This window comes from Alexandromys fortis, unplaced genomic scaffold, assembly GCF_014885135.2.
Source record: "Alexandromys fortis isolate MF-2015 unplaced genomic scaffold, M_Fortis_MF-2015_v1.1 scaffold_434, whole genome shotgun sequence".
NCBI classification, from domain to species: Eukaryota; Metazoa; Chordata; class Mammalia; order Rodentia; family Cricetidae; genus Alexandromys; species Alexandromys fortis.
This window is the reverse complement of record NW_026068321.1, coordinates 211,450-226,002: the sequence shown is the minus strand read 5'-3', so window position 1 is coordinate 226,002 and position 14,553 is coordinate 211,450. Positions and strand designations below refer to the sequence as shown.

Genomic DNA, 14,553 nt, shown 5'->3' with positions numbered 1-14,553 from the left:
CATTATGATGAAACAGAAGTTCAATGGCTAGGCGGCAGACACTTTAAAGTAAATATAAAATACAATTACGAGCTTGGAATACAGCTCTCTGGTAGATACTCATTGCAGGATAAAGCCTAAAATTTGATAATATTTCCTTCTATTTATTTCAGCCTCATCTGGAATTTTTCATCCCATTCTTTAGCCTTTTCTGTGTGCTAAGATCATAAGGCCACCCTGCCCAGTTTTAACTAGAAGTTTAAATGAGAATCTGAAGTTTAACCATGAGAGTAGAAACTATTTCTCTTAACACAGAGAATAGGCTTCACAAAGTCTAAGCCCATCCTGAATCTGTATTTCTCATTTTGTCTCAGTCCCTCTGCTCACATGAGATTATCCCTTCAATTTTTAATCTTCATGCTACCCTGAGGAAGTAGAACAGGAAAGTGACATAGAATCCTGGAGTATGAGCAATATAACTCACGAAAAATGTTCCAAAAACTTGATATTGCACTTTCTAAAAATATGTATTGTTTGTGCAATGGTAGCTCATGCCTTTAATCCTTGCATTCGGGATGCAGTTTAAAGTGGATAGACCTCTGAGTTTGAAGCCAGCTTGAGTGCGTTCCAGAACAGGCCCCAAAGGTACAGAGAAAATTTGTCTCGGAAAACCAAATTTAAATGATTTTTTTAAAAAAATCATTTAATTGTAGTTACATGGGGATAATATTTCTCACAGAAGCCACACTGCATCACACTGTGTGAAGTGTGAAATAAATATCTCCCTTTGAGTTTGCCAAGTGCAGTCTGGTGGCAGATTCCCCATAAATAATATAGCCTATTGCAATTGTTTTATGTTTCCCACTTGGTGACAAGTCTGATTGTTGAAGATACCAGTTTTTATTTACATACAATAAAAATATCAAACTGGAACTAAGCCAGAAGCTTCCTAACTGCTGGCAAGCTTTCGATATGAGAAGTACAGTAAGCTGGTGAAGTCAGTCATACCTGTTTGTGAAACCTGTGCTCTACAGTAACAATCAGCTGGGTAATGCATGACCATTGGTACAATGGTGGCATGAATGTTATGTTTGTATAACTGAACTACATTCTAAATTAAATGGCATATAATTCATTTTCTAGACTTTTGAGACAATGTAAAGGAATTCATAATGTATATTTGGCCAACATGGGACTCAGAGATTCACCTATGTATGTCATCCAAGTGCTGTGTTTAAAGGCATGCAACACCATGCCCAGCTAAATTGACTACATTTTAAAAACTGAAAACAGCGTGGAGAGATGGCCCAGTGGGCTGAGAGCTTCCTGCTATGATTTTGCAGAGGACCCAAGTTCAGTTCTCATAATCCACATGACAACTTATCAGTATCTTTCTCCATCTCCAGATCCAGGGGATTCTGATGCCCTCTCCAGCCTCTGTAGTTTCCTGAAAACACACACAATGTTTATTTTCAGTAATAAATAATTGAAATTCATACTCACTTCACAGGGAGGGCATGCCAAGAACCCCACAGTTGAGAACAGATGGGCTATTGGAAAAGCTACAACTTCTATTTGACATAGTTTCAGTGTCCTTCCAAACACTGTCTCATACCCATACATTATTCATTTCTCACCTTTTATCAGAGAACTTCTTTACACAGACAATGGTGGTCAGTCAATAGGCTTGGAATTGTTCAAAGTGCACAAAATAAACGATAATAGATTGCTCAGTCCTAAGTCTTATCACACCCCACCACCCTCTCTGAAAGGCCATCCCAGAAGGGGTAGAAAGAGGAAGACCTCAGAGGCCTTCTGGGAAATAGTGTCTTCTTGGCACTGCAGAGCTGCTGCACTTATGAACTCGTATGCTAAGTATATACAGATGCATGCACTAGACTAGCCAATCAACAGTCCAACATGGATGGGGTGGGCTTATGAGGCCTCATCCTTTTCTTCCATGCAGACAAAAAAATGGTGAGGATGTTAGTACTTCAGTGATACAGCTCACAGCCCAAATCTCCATGGCTAGCACTAGGTGAACAGTTAGTTAAAAAATGGGAAAAGCAATTGAAAAGGAGCACTAGATAGAAGGTTCAGGAGAAGTTAAGAGTTGGGACTGGACAGAGTTTAAATAAACTGTGCACATATATGAAGATGACAATGAATGTGGGGTAAAGTGGCACATGCCTCACAGCCCGTGAGGCAGACAGAAGATTATGGGTCTAAGGACAACTTGTTCTACACAGAGATCTCCTGCCTAGTCAATTAGAACCTGTCTACAAATAAATAAATCATGAAAGAATAGAGATTACTCAGTAGTTAAGTATAGTGGCTGCTCTTCCAGAGGATCCAGCTTTAATTTCAGCACCTACATGGCAGCTCACAACCATGTTAGCTCCATTTCCAGATCTGATGCTCTCTTCTGTCCACACATGGTACATAGACATGCATGCATGCAAAACACCATAAACATCAAATAAACTTGTAAAACCTAGAACTAAACACCTAAGGCCCACGTTTTATTTGTTCAACTCACCCTGTTTCACAAAGTGAGTTCTATCTAGGTCAGTCCAGGGTGCATAGTGAGATCCTGTCTCAATAAATAAATAAAACCTGAAATAATTATAGTATTTATATTACATGCCCATAATTTCAACATTTAGCTCTTAAGGCTTTCTTGCCAGAGTGAATCCATGATTACACACAAAGGGCATATGGGACACATGCTAATGAAAATGCTAAATGTAATTATAAGCATGTGAAAATGTTCTTACAAATTAATTTGGGGCATAAATATGTCTCAGCAGGTAAGACTACTAGCTTGAGGGGGCTGGAGAGATGGCTCAGTGGTTAAAAGCACTGGCTGCTCTCCCAGAGGTCCTGAGTTCAATTCCCAGCAACTACATGGTGGCTCACAACCATCTGTAATGACATTTAGTGCCCTCTTCTGGCATGTGGGCATACATGAAGGCAGAATGTCGTATACATAACAAATAAATAAATATTTTTAAAAAAACACTAGCTTGAGCTGGAGCTATGGTTCAGCTGTTAAGAATATTGGCTGTTCATCCAGGTCCTGAGGTCAACCTTCCCAACAACCATTTGGTGGCTCACCAAAACCTGTAAGGAGCGCTGGTGATACATGAAGGTAGAACACTATATACACAATAAATAAATGTTACTTTATTTTTTAAAAAAGAACAAGAGCATGTCTTCCACAGGACCTGAGTTTAATTTCAGGCAACACAAAGTCTGACACTTATTTCCAACTCTAGGGTTCAGCAGATCTGAGGTTCTGCTCTGGACTCTCTATATACACGGTACATAGACATGCAAACAAAATACCACACACATACATATATTTTTAAATTTAATTTTTGAGTCAGATGGTGGTGGCACAGTTTTTATTCCTAGTACTTGGGAGGCCAAGGCAGGTGGACCACAGTGAATTTGAGGCCATATGGTCTACCAATGATTGAAGCCAACTTGAATTGTTATACAGAGAAACTGTCTCAAAAAAATGCATAAAAATAATAAATAAATGTTCATTGTATAAAATTGCTCTGATGTGTGTCTAGTGCTGGTGTATATAAAGCTTTTAAAAAAGGTTATTGTGTATATAAAGCCCTTAAAAAGGTAACTGCATCAATTAAACTCTAGATACCCTATTGTTTGTTTTACTTTCGAATTAACTCTAACCTGTTTTCCTTGACTTCCACCTCCTTGATGTTTCAATACTGCTTTAACCACCTCTTGGTGTCTCAGCTAAGAAAGCCTGTCTCAGTTCTGCCTGGAAATCCACCACAGGAACCTGCTGCTGCTGAGCGCGACGTGGGTACAGGTGGCACCTAGGGCAAGAGCACAATATTTTTACATCACAAAATGGCATTCATCTATGTAGATAGTAATAAGAATGAAAATAGACATTTTATTCTATAAGAGCCTAATTTTATAAAAGATCACCAGAAAAATGCTAACATATTTTAAAAGATAGCCATTTAGTTACTAAATATAACACTGCAGTTAGGTAATATATGAACCAAAAAGGGAACTTGAAGCTAATCAATCAAGCAAGCAAATCAATAGACTAGCAAGCTATTAACTAAATGGATCCACAAGCTAAATCAACAGACCAGCAACCCATCAAATAGTTCAAGATGGCGATAGATAGACCAACAAGCCAATAAATAAATCAAGGAGTTAATCACTCACTCAGTTAAATCAGTCAATCAATTAATATACCAGAAATCCATAAATATATAAATTATGGATAATGAATAAATGGACAAATAGGTCAGAAAGTCAGATTAACAAGCCAATAAATAAATGTGAATAGATGAGCAAGCCAAGAAATAGATCAAGAAGCTAGTCAATCAATCACCAATAGCCCATCAATCCAATAAATATAGACAGATTGATAAATCAATCTTTCAATCAATCAATAAAAAATAGAACAGCAAGACAAAGATATATAAATAGGTAAAGACGTCAATAACAGACATCCTATAACATAAATTTCAATATTTATACATGTGATGTGTAAATATACATTTAAAACTCATTAATATTTTGAGAGTATGATCTGACCATAAGATTATACTTTGCTTTGAGATGATGTCAAGGGCAGCATAGACTATCTGTCTCAAAACAAAAATAAGTTTGTGTAAATTAATGTCCTATCAATGCAGAAAAAAAAGCATTTCTAAGAACAGAAAATGAGCCAAGCAGTGGTGGGAGCAGAGGAAAGCAGATCTGTGTGTTCAAGACAGTCTGGCACACAAGAGCTAGTTCCAGGACAGATGGAGCTGTTACTCAGAGAATCCCTGTCTTGAAAAGCAAAGCAAAGCAAAGCAAAAAAAAAAAAAAAAAAAACCCAAAAACCTAGAAAATGAACATCATAAAATAACCTAGATAAGGGCTAGAGAGATGGCTCAGGGATTAAGAGCACTGACTGCTCTCCAGGATTCTTGTTTAATTCCCAGCATCCACATAGGAGCTTTCAACTGTCTGTAATGGAATGCAGGAGACCCAACATCCTCATACAGACATTCACGCAAAAAAATGCACATAAAATAAATGTTATTAAAATTACTCCTTTATGAATAATAGGTATTTAGTGAATAAAATTCTAAAGGTAAAACTCACTTACATGTGAAGAAATAAAAAGAAAGCTCTTGCCCTAATTTTAATCCCTGCTCAGCAAAAAAAATAAAGGAAAAAAGGAAGCAACACTTTTAAAATTGAAATATCAGGGGGAAAGTCAAATTCCACGAAAAGGAGTTAAAGAGCCATGCGTGGTGGTGGCACATGCTTTTAAATCTAGCACTCCTGTCGTGGAGGCAGACTCTCTGAGAGTTCAAGCCAGCCATGGCTGCACAGACAGAGACCCTGTGCAAGAAAAAGGAATTAAATAAACGATAATGTTGATTTAAGTTAGAATACAATGAAAAGTTTCAGTATTTTGTTATAACTTCTGCATTGGGTAGTCCATTACGTCACTCTAATCTCCTCTTTTATGCTGCTATTGTCATTTTGGTTCACAACCTAGAGTTTACATACTCCCGATTGCTCAGTGAGGCTGTCCGTCTACGCTTGACCTGGACTTCCACCTCGGGCGCCTGCTGCTCAGTAGTTCTTCTCAGGTGTAAGCGATCCCTGAAACAGAAAAGGAACGATTTAATAAATGTATTATTTATAGATTTCTTGCCTAGGAAGCAGGAAGCCCCACCTTCAATTCCCATCAGGGCATCATCAGGGGTGTCAGGACATGCCTGTAATCTCAGCACTAAGGAAGTAAGACAAGGGTACCAACCTCAGCTATCTTCAAAGAGTCTAAGCTCCATGAATCCTGCCATTAAAAAAAAATGCAGCACTGGTAAAAGTGGCTCAGTATATAAAGCTTAATTGCCAGCCACTAATACAAACATGACAATCAAAGATTGATCCCTGGACCCTTGAAAAGGTAGAAGAGAACATACTCCACAAAAATCAGGTGGACCTCTACATATGTGCCATAGCATGTGAGCTGCCCCTCCCTATGACAGACACACATCAACCTCTACATAAATGTAGCGGTCATGGGATTTAGAAAGAAATAGGAGGGTCGCTTAAGCAAAATGCTATCAACTAGCTGGGAGCACTTCACAAAATGGCTGTGCAGTCAATCGCATCAACAGCAGCAGCAGGGTGGCCATGTTAGGACCGGTAGGAAATGTTCCTAAGACAGAAACTAGACATATGAAACCAAGAGACAAATAGAAAGGCTTCTGACAAGTCAAGAATGATTCTTAATAGAAGAATCCGAATGCCAATTTTCTGAATCATATCTATATTTAAAAGTAGCTAAATTTTTAGATTAAGCATTTTACCAGCAATTCAGTTGTTTTGCTGTTTAGAACTGGAAATGCCAAAACATCCAAATACATTTTTTTTAAATTTAATGTTAAGATTTCCACATGATAAAATTATAAACAAATCAAATAAACTGAATTTTAATTAAGATTGCATAGTATCATGAAACATACCTGATACCACTAAGGCCAAAGTCTTATAGGTATTAATAACTTGGACTGCAGAGTGGTATAGTCCCCAAAAGAAAAAATGGTAAATTATGTAATTGATTGAAATCTAATTTTTTAGGGCAAAACAAAACATAATTAGAAAATAGTGGAGCTGGACCTTTCAGGAATGATGGATAAATATTCATGGCATTCCAGGTGGCAGACATACCTCAGAGCAAAATAGTTCTTACATCTTTAAATTACATACATTAAAAAAATTACAAAAAGCTGCCTTTTCAATGGGTTTCCTGATAACATATTTAGTTGGCCAATCAGCATGAAATACATGTTATATCATTAATAAGAGAAATTAAGTCATAAATATTGTGAGATATCATTTGATAATGACAGCGTGCACAATGCAGGGAAATATAATGAAAATGCAAAGCTGTACTAAGCCTAGAGTAATTAATAAAGGACCAGTGACATTAGACTGGTGACCCTGCAATTCTACTGCAGTGATGGAACAGTAAATACCAACCCAGTATCACATATATCCTCACTAGTGTTGTTAGTAACTGTCATTTTAAATGTCTACTAAGGACAAATAAAACCAGATATGATCATTTACACTACAGTACATTCACTTACACAAAGGAAAATGGAGAACTGATCCAGGCTGTAACAGAAATCTATTTGATAATTTAATATTCTGAGACAAAGGTCTCTCATGTAGCCTACGTTGTCTTAAAACTTACTGTGAAGCTAAAGATGTCATTGATTTCCTGATACACTACTTAAATCTCCTTAGTGGTAGGAGTTACAGGTGAGTGCCAGCAGGAAGATTTTATAATTGTTGGATAGAGTAAATATCAAATTATAACCCCAAAGAATATTGTCAAAAGTCATTTATTACCATTTCCTATGAGTTCCTCAGTGTGAAAATGGCTCAGTCATTTAGTCATCAATGCAAAACTATTTTATTATTTCAATTTTCTAAACCTAACTTTTATATACAAATCATCTAAGTTTATTTTTGAAAATGCTGGCTTAATGCAAATGTAGGCATTCATATCAAAAAATGGTGCTTTATAAAATGCCTAATTATGCCAACATGCATAAGGAAAACTTAAATGTGAAGGAAAATTTGTGCATAGTATTAATTTTTTATGGCAAATCACTGTCCACTGTCACCTGCAAATTCTATTAGAAGCTAACTACTTAAGACAAGGCATAATCAAAAGTATCTGATTCATCATTTACAAAATGGTGGGCCAAATTAGGCAGTTCATAAAGACACAAACGGAAATTGAGCCAAAACATACTAGAAGCAGTATATTCCTACGGCCTAACAAAGACTTAATAAGCTATATTCCATACAATATTGTTAATGTAATTTCACTGCCTGAAGTATGGCCCCTGAAGTATGAAGATCACAAGTTCATGGGCAACCTGGGCTACAGACTGTCAGAAGAAACAAAAAATAAAAAAGTTAATCTTCTAGATTTATCTTTTTAAAAATTACAAACATATACTATCTACTCATAGTGGAGAAGGAAAACAAGACCGAAAAATAAAGCAAGTACATAAAAATCCTGGAAAAAAATTAAATGTAAAAACTTCAATCCAAGCGCAGTCACTCACATCTGTGGTTCACTGGAATACAGAAGCAAAAGGGTTGGATCACCAGCTCCAGGGCAGCCTGAGATACATTCCATATCTGAAATGAATGTGGATTACATCGCAATCCTGTCTCAAAGTTAAAAACAAGTTTAATAAACAATACAGTTACTTGGTTCATTATTCCTTCATATTTTCAGAGTAGCTTCAATTTCAAATCGTGAAAAATATCATTAATTTAATACATGCATAAAAATTATCCTTGGGGAATAACTCTTAAGCCATGTACTGAGAGAGATTAAACTACCAAAGCATTAAGAATGGATGACAAAATATCACATTAAGCAACTGTTAATTTTTATATCTGGAAAATAGAAATCGACGAGAATACACAAAGCCAAAAGCTGTTTTATGAATTATTCAATCTGCCTTAAAAATAGCAAATCTCATTCAGAACAGTAGAAAAGTATTAAAAATAATACGTGAGCGTTAATATAAATTCAAATATAAATTTATCCTACCCAGGAGGGAAGGCTATCTTAAGGCATCATCAACAGGTCTTGAGCTGGCTGTAATATCCAACCATTCTACTGCGAAACAGCGAAGATGCTTTCTGACACACAGGAATACGGAATACGTCACACAAACCTCTAGACCCCCCCCCCACATGCCTTCCATTCCTTAAGGTAATAGAAAACCCAGGACCAAGCCTGTGAGAAAGAACCTGCGCAAATCAGCCTCCCCCCCCCCCCCATTGCGACACTGCAGGGAGGGGCAAAGAAGCTTAAATGCAGCAGGTTAAGGATATGGCCGCCAGGTTCTCCACGCCAATGCTGCGCCATCCCTCAGTCCACTCCCTCCTGGCCTCCATGCAGGCGGAGGTGCGTGTCATCCCTACCGCATGTGGTTTTCCTGTGCCCACCACAGGACGCTGAGGGTGGGAGAAGACACCAGAAGGAGGCTCTGTCCCTGCGGTCCTGAGACGAGGGTGTGGCTGCAGTTCCAACACTGCGGAACTGACAGGCAGGTGGCTCGCCGTGTGACGAGCAGCCAGGTGGGGAGGGGTCTGCTCCCCCGCTTTCCCCCCCCCACCAGCCGCGCCTGCGCACACCAACACCTCTGCAGCAGCGGCCATCTTTAGGGAATCTCACAATGGCGTTTGACACTGGACACGACCCCCTTGATAATACCAAGACATGCAAAGATTCAATCCCGAATGCCAGGAAAAAAGAATAAAAACCAAAAGACACATGGTTTTGTCACTGCTACTGTTCCTGGTTTGGGTTTTAGCAAGTTTTACATACATTTCATACATTAACCCCTGCAGTGAGGGGTGTTTAGTGACCAAATAAACAAGAAAACACTGCGGCTTTCGCCACTCACTCTCCTGCAGGCAAAGAATAATTCTACAAAAGGAACCAATACAAACACAATACGCCACCGATTGACAGAGGAGACTGCAAGAAAATTTAAAAAAAAAAAAAAAAAACTGGAAACGGAGGTATGGTCGTCCGGAAAGGTCCGTTCCCACCCCTCCCCCCTAGCACTGGATCATTCCACAGATCCACCACTGCAGACCCCCCCCCCACGGGGGCCACACCCTGACAGAACCAATGCGCTCCTAGGGTCCTTCCCACGGCCGGGTATTCAAAAAGCACCGTGATTCAAAAGCACTTTGGCCAGCCACAACCTGGCCACGCCATCACTTCCCTCAGCCACAAGGATCTTCTTGCGCAAAACCACCTGCACACTGAAGCGGTCGAGGCGGTCACCGGGCGAACCACCGACTAGCCGCAGACTGCTCACCTTCACCCAGTGCCACAGATCGCGGACCCTGGTCCCCTCCCCCTGCCTTGTGCCGCGGATCGCGGACTCTCCCCTTTGCCTTCCCCCTCCCTCGCTCACCTTGGCCTGCCCTGTGCCGCAGTCGTGGATCCTGCGCATCCTTTGACCAGTGCTTCAGGCTCAGATCGGGGAACAAGCTCATCTTTCCCCAGTGCCGCAGATCGCGGACCCTGCTGTTCCCCTCCCCCAACCCTGTGCCGCAGTTACGGATGCAGCGCATCCTTCCCCCAGTGACGCAGATCGCGGACCCTGTTCTCCTTCCCCCTTACACTGTGCTGCAGTCACGGATCTGGTTCATCTTCCCCCAGTGCCGCGGATCCTAATCCTGTGCATCCTTTCTCGAGTGCCGCGGCCTCTAATTGCCGACACTGCTCATCTTTCCCCAGTACCAAGGCTGCTCACCGTACAGCCGACCAGGCTCCCCCACCCCCACTCCTTGCCGCGTCCATGGACCGTGGTCGCCTTAACTAGGGCCGCAGCAGGAGATCGCGGACCCTGCTCCCCCCCCCCAGCCCTGTGTCGCAGTCATGGACGCTGCTCACCTCCCAGCGCCGCATCCTCCGACCATGCCCACCTTTCCCCAGGGCCGCGTATCACGGACCCTGCCTCCTTTCCCCCTGCCCCGTGTCGCAGTCAAGGATGCTGCTCACCTTCTCCCAGAGCCGCATCTGCGGACCATGGTCACCTCCCCCCAGTGCCGCGGCAACAGATCGCGGAACCTGCCCACCTTCCCCGAGGGCCGCGGATCGTGGACCCTGCTCCCCTCCCCCACCCTGTGTCGCAGTCATGGATGCTGCTCACCTTCTCCCAGTGCCGCATCTGCGGACCATGGTCACCTTCCCTCACGGCCGCAGCAAGAGATTGCGGATGACCACGGACTACCGCGGATAACCGCGGACCTCGGCCACCACTGCGCAGTACAATCCTGCTGCAGCACGGCTCCCTCACACGGGAGCCCACAGTCACTGGTAACGCCTTACAGCGCAGACCTGACATTGCCCCCCCCCCCCCGACCCAAATGAGTCCGTCTAACCGGTCCAAAATTCTAATTCTCAAAAAGAAATATAACTCGTTCCTCCCAAACCTAGAATTATTTTGGTAAAAATGCAACAGCCTCACAGCGAAAAGCGCCACGGGCCCAGCTGACCTTCCTCGCTCCATCGCGTTATGAGTCGCTCCTTAGAAGGTAGCGTCTGACATCTCCAGCTGCCTCCCTTCTTCTGCGCCAGACTTGCCGCAGCGGCTCCGTCTTATCACGCAGAACCCAACGCAACGCATGCGCGTCACAGCCAATGACCGCACATGCGCACGTAGTTTGCCGCAGTGCAGAAATTCCACTGCCTGACCCCAGTGACCTGCAAAGAAATGGCTACCAGTCCCCGAGCATTCCTACGATAGTAACTTGAGCGAATATTTTGATAAAATAGTTGTCAACATGGGCTATTGGCCACAAGTACCTGTTTTTAAATATGTTTAAAATAAAGAATAAATTTTAGTTCCGTAGTGGTTGCAAGCAAGCATCAATGAGCGATAAAACATGATTTTAAAACATCAAGTTTTTTTGCTATATGTGATTACATGCCACATATTGAGACATATTTTTAGAATGATAATTTAGAGAACACACCCTGTACAGAAAATTACACCCCCCCCCCCGCCCTTTTTTTCAGTTTAGGCTTTTGGAGACTGTTTTTCTGTGTAGCTTTAGAACACGGTCTGTAGGTGGCACTCACGTCAAACTCAGAGATCTTACTGCCTGTGCCTCCCGAGTGCTGGGATTAAAGCATTGTTCTGCTGTTTAGCTTCAATATGCAGGTATTTTGTTGTTTAGGGAAAGAAAATGCCAAGCACAGAAAACTAAGGAAGCTACATTACACAATGTTTAACATAACTGTAGACTTTCTTGTTGACCACCTGTCCGAACTGTTGGTGAGGTATTCTAATGGATATGTGTAGCTAATGTTCTCTCTCCAGTGGGCTACAATTCCATTCCCTAATTTCCTATTTTCAGCTTGAATGACAGTCAGTTTTCACCTCAACAACAACCTGAACTTTTAAAAACTGGTGAAAAAATTTATTTACATACAAGCAAAAACGTTAAAGCTTCCTGATGTAAATAATAACCTACTAGACTGAATGATACAAAATTGTCAGTATACAGAGGTGATTATGGAAATCATTTGCTTACCAATAATAAAGTCTCAGATTTATCAAAGCACTTCCAAACAATATTTAATAATTTTAATCTAACTAACACTTTTATTATTTTTAACTATTTGTATATGAAATTATTTTGAATGTTGACTATATTAGGAACAACTTACAAAATAAAATGAAAAAGTAACTAATGGTATGGACCATGGAGATGTGTTCATGGAGTCAAAAATCCATGCCTTTGAATTTATTCTCTCTCGATTTAAAATATATTTGTGATACTCGGCCAATGTGTTCTAGGTTTATATTTTTTAAAAGAAATAAAAGAAAAAGATTTCAGATTCCAGAAAAGGCCCAAGGAACCTTGCAAACAGCACAAATAAACATGATGTTTGACTCACTGATTGAAAATAATAACATATTAATTATAGGCCTGAGTTGGTCGGTCAAATTTATCTGAATAGATTACTAGATGCTACTGTATCTCCAATCATTTGATCACTTCAAACATAAGCAATTTACTCTAATGTCAAACTGTTAGGGATATGGTTTATAAACTTTTAGGACATAAAATCTGACACAAGAAATATTTTAATAGTATTGACAATAGAAAACTTGCAAAATCTGATCAAGATTCCTTCATTACATTAAATACAAAAACTAAAATGGATATTGCCTATAGAATTTAAAATATGAATAATTTAGAAGAAAATCAGTATATATTTCTGATCACAGATTATTAGATATTTCAGGTAAAACAAAAACAATAAAAAAAGTAAGAGGTGAGATTTCATGAGTTACATAAGAGATTTTGTTTCAAAACACTCTTCAGAAAGTGGGGGGAAAAAAGCAAAGTAGGCTGGAAGAAGTCATTTGCCAAAAAAAAAAAAAAAAAGAAAACAGACTAGGGTTTAATTTTCAGAATATTCAACAAAGTCATAAACTCAAATCATCCCTGTTTTTGTCAGAGGGAAAGCATTCAAATGGAAGTCCTCACAAAATAAAATTTAAAAACTGTCAATCAGATAAACACATGGAAATGCAAATGAAAAAAACACAATTTGAGAGTGCTTAGGGAAAAATAAAAAAGACAATCGTATCTTGGTTGGGGGTAAATTTTGTTATTGCTTTTCTAATTCAGGGTCTTAATCCAAGCCAGGTGTGCTTGGAAAATCCTCTGTATCTCTAGCTGGGGGTGGTTTTCATTTTCCCAGGTGGGGAAGATTTTGAGACAGGCTCTGTCCTAGGTTGGAATCCACCATGTAGACTATGCTAAACGAAATCAGGAATTAAGTGGTGCTGGAAATCAGCAAACTTTGCAAGTCTCAACTTCAAAGTAAAACCCCAGCCATTGTTTTTCTGTTATTTACGTAAGGTCTCAGCATGTGGCTCTCACTGGCCTGTAACTTGCTATGTGACCAGGCTGGCCTCAGATTCCTACAGTGATTCACAGTCCTGGCAATATAGATGTGCTAACACGCAAGTCCCTTGGGGGTGGAGCGGCAATTTAGTGCACCTGAGTATGACTAAGACCTAAGACCTGAAAACTTACTGCAAGCGGAAAAGAATTTAAAGTAATGAGGCCACCTTAGACTAAAAACAGTGGTTCATTCCTATTATCTCAGAAATGGGAGGCAGGATGTTTACCGTGAATTGTTGATGTCCTTGAGCAAAACAGTATGTTCCAGCTCAAATTGGAAAACAGAGTGAGGCTGTCCTCAAAATCACAAAACAAAGTGACTTTGACCATGACTTTGTCAATGCTGAAAAACTAACCATTAAGTTGCATTAATGACCTATGTTTTAAGCTAGTCATTGTAGTTCATCCTATAAGGCTAGCTCTTGGGTGACCGATGCAGGCGAATTTCTATGAGTACCAGCCAAACTTGAAGAACACAGTGACTCTCTGATGAAAAAAGAACTAAAGTTCAGCTAGGGGAAAGGTATGGCACATACCTCTAATCCTAGCACCAAGAAAGATGGTGATTACGGACTGTGCATGAGAGACTATATAGGCCTGTAGGGATTTGAAGACTATGAATGGACAATAACAATAATAATCAAAATTGAACAATAATCAAAAGAACTCTATACTACTCTGCCTACTTACATCCCAAATTGAAATACAAATATCTATCCATGTAAAATAATGTTAATCAATTTGTAGCAAGCATGTACATGGCAGTCATAAGCCACAATGCTCAGGCTGAATTGTAAACCTACGATCCCAGTTCTTAGAGGTAGAGACAGGCATCAGTTCAAAGACATTTTGTCTGTATGGTAAGTTCACTGAAACCCGGTGTTATATACCTTATCTCGAAAAGTAAGCAAATCAATCAATGAATAAAATAAAAAGGCCAGTTGTACCATACATCTTTAATTTCAGGACTTCATTATCAGAGGCTGGTGGACATCTGTGAGTCTGAGGCTAGCCTGATCTACATAGCATGTT

The 14,553-nt window shown here is 40.2% G+C and overlaps 1 protein-coding gene across 2 annotated transcripts; it reads right to left on the bottom strand.

Moving 5' to 3' along the window:
- Positions 1 to 1,279: 1,279 nt before the first annotated feature.
- On the bottom strand, positions 1,280 to 11,230 carry Snurf (SNRPN upstream open reading frame). 2 transcript variants are annotated; one of them, XM_050132747.1, is made up of 5 exons: positions 11,095 to 11,167; positions 8,127 to 8,202; positions 5,542 to 5,637; positions 3,682 to 3,830; positions 1,280 to 1,426 (listed from the first exon to the last, which is right to left on the bottom strand). In XM_050132747.1, the coding sequence occupies exons 2-4, from the start codon at positions 8,198 to 8,200 to the stop codon at positions 3,725 to 3,727; spliced, it is 276 nt and encodes a 91-aa protein (XP_049988704.1). In that variant the 5' UTR covers positions 8,201 to 8,202; positions 11,095 to 11,167; the 3' UTR covers positions 1,280 to 1,426; positions 3,682 to 3,724. The 2 variants fall into 2 exon arrangements, with proteins under 2 accessions (XP_049988704.1, XP_049988706.1); XM_050132749.1 differs by lacking the exon at positions 8,127 to 8,202 and having other exon boundaries at positions 11,095 to 11,230.
- Positions 11,231 to 14,553: the final 3,323 nt, after the last annotated feature.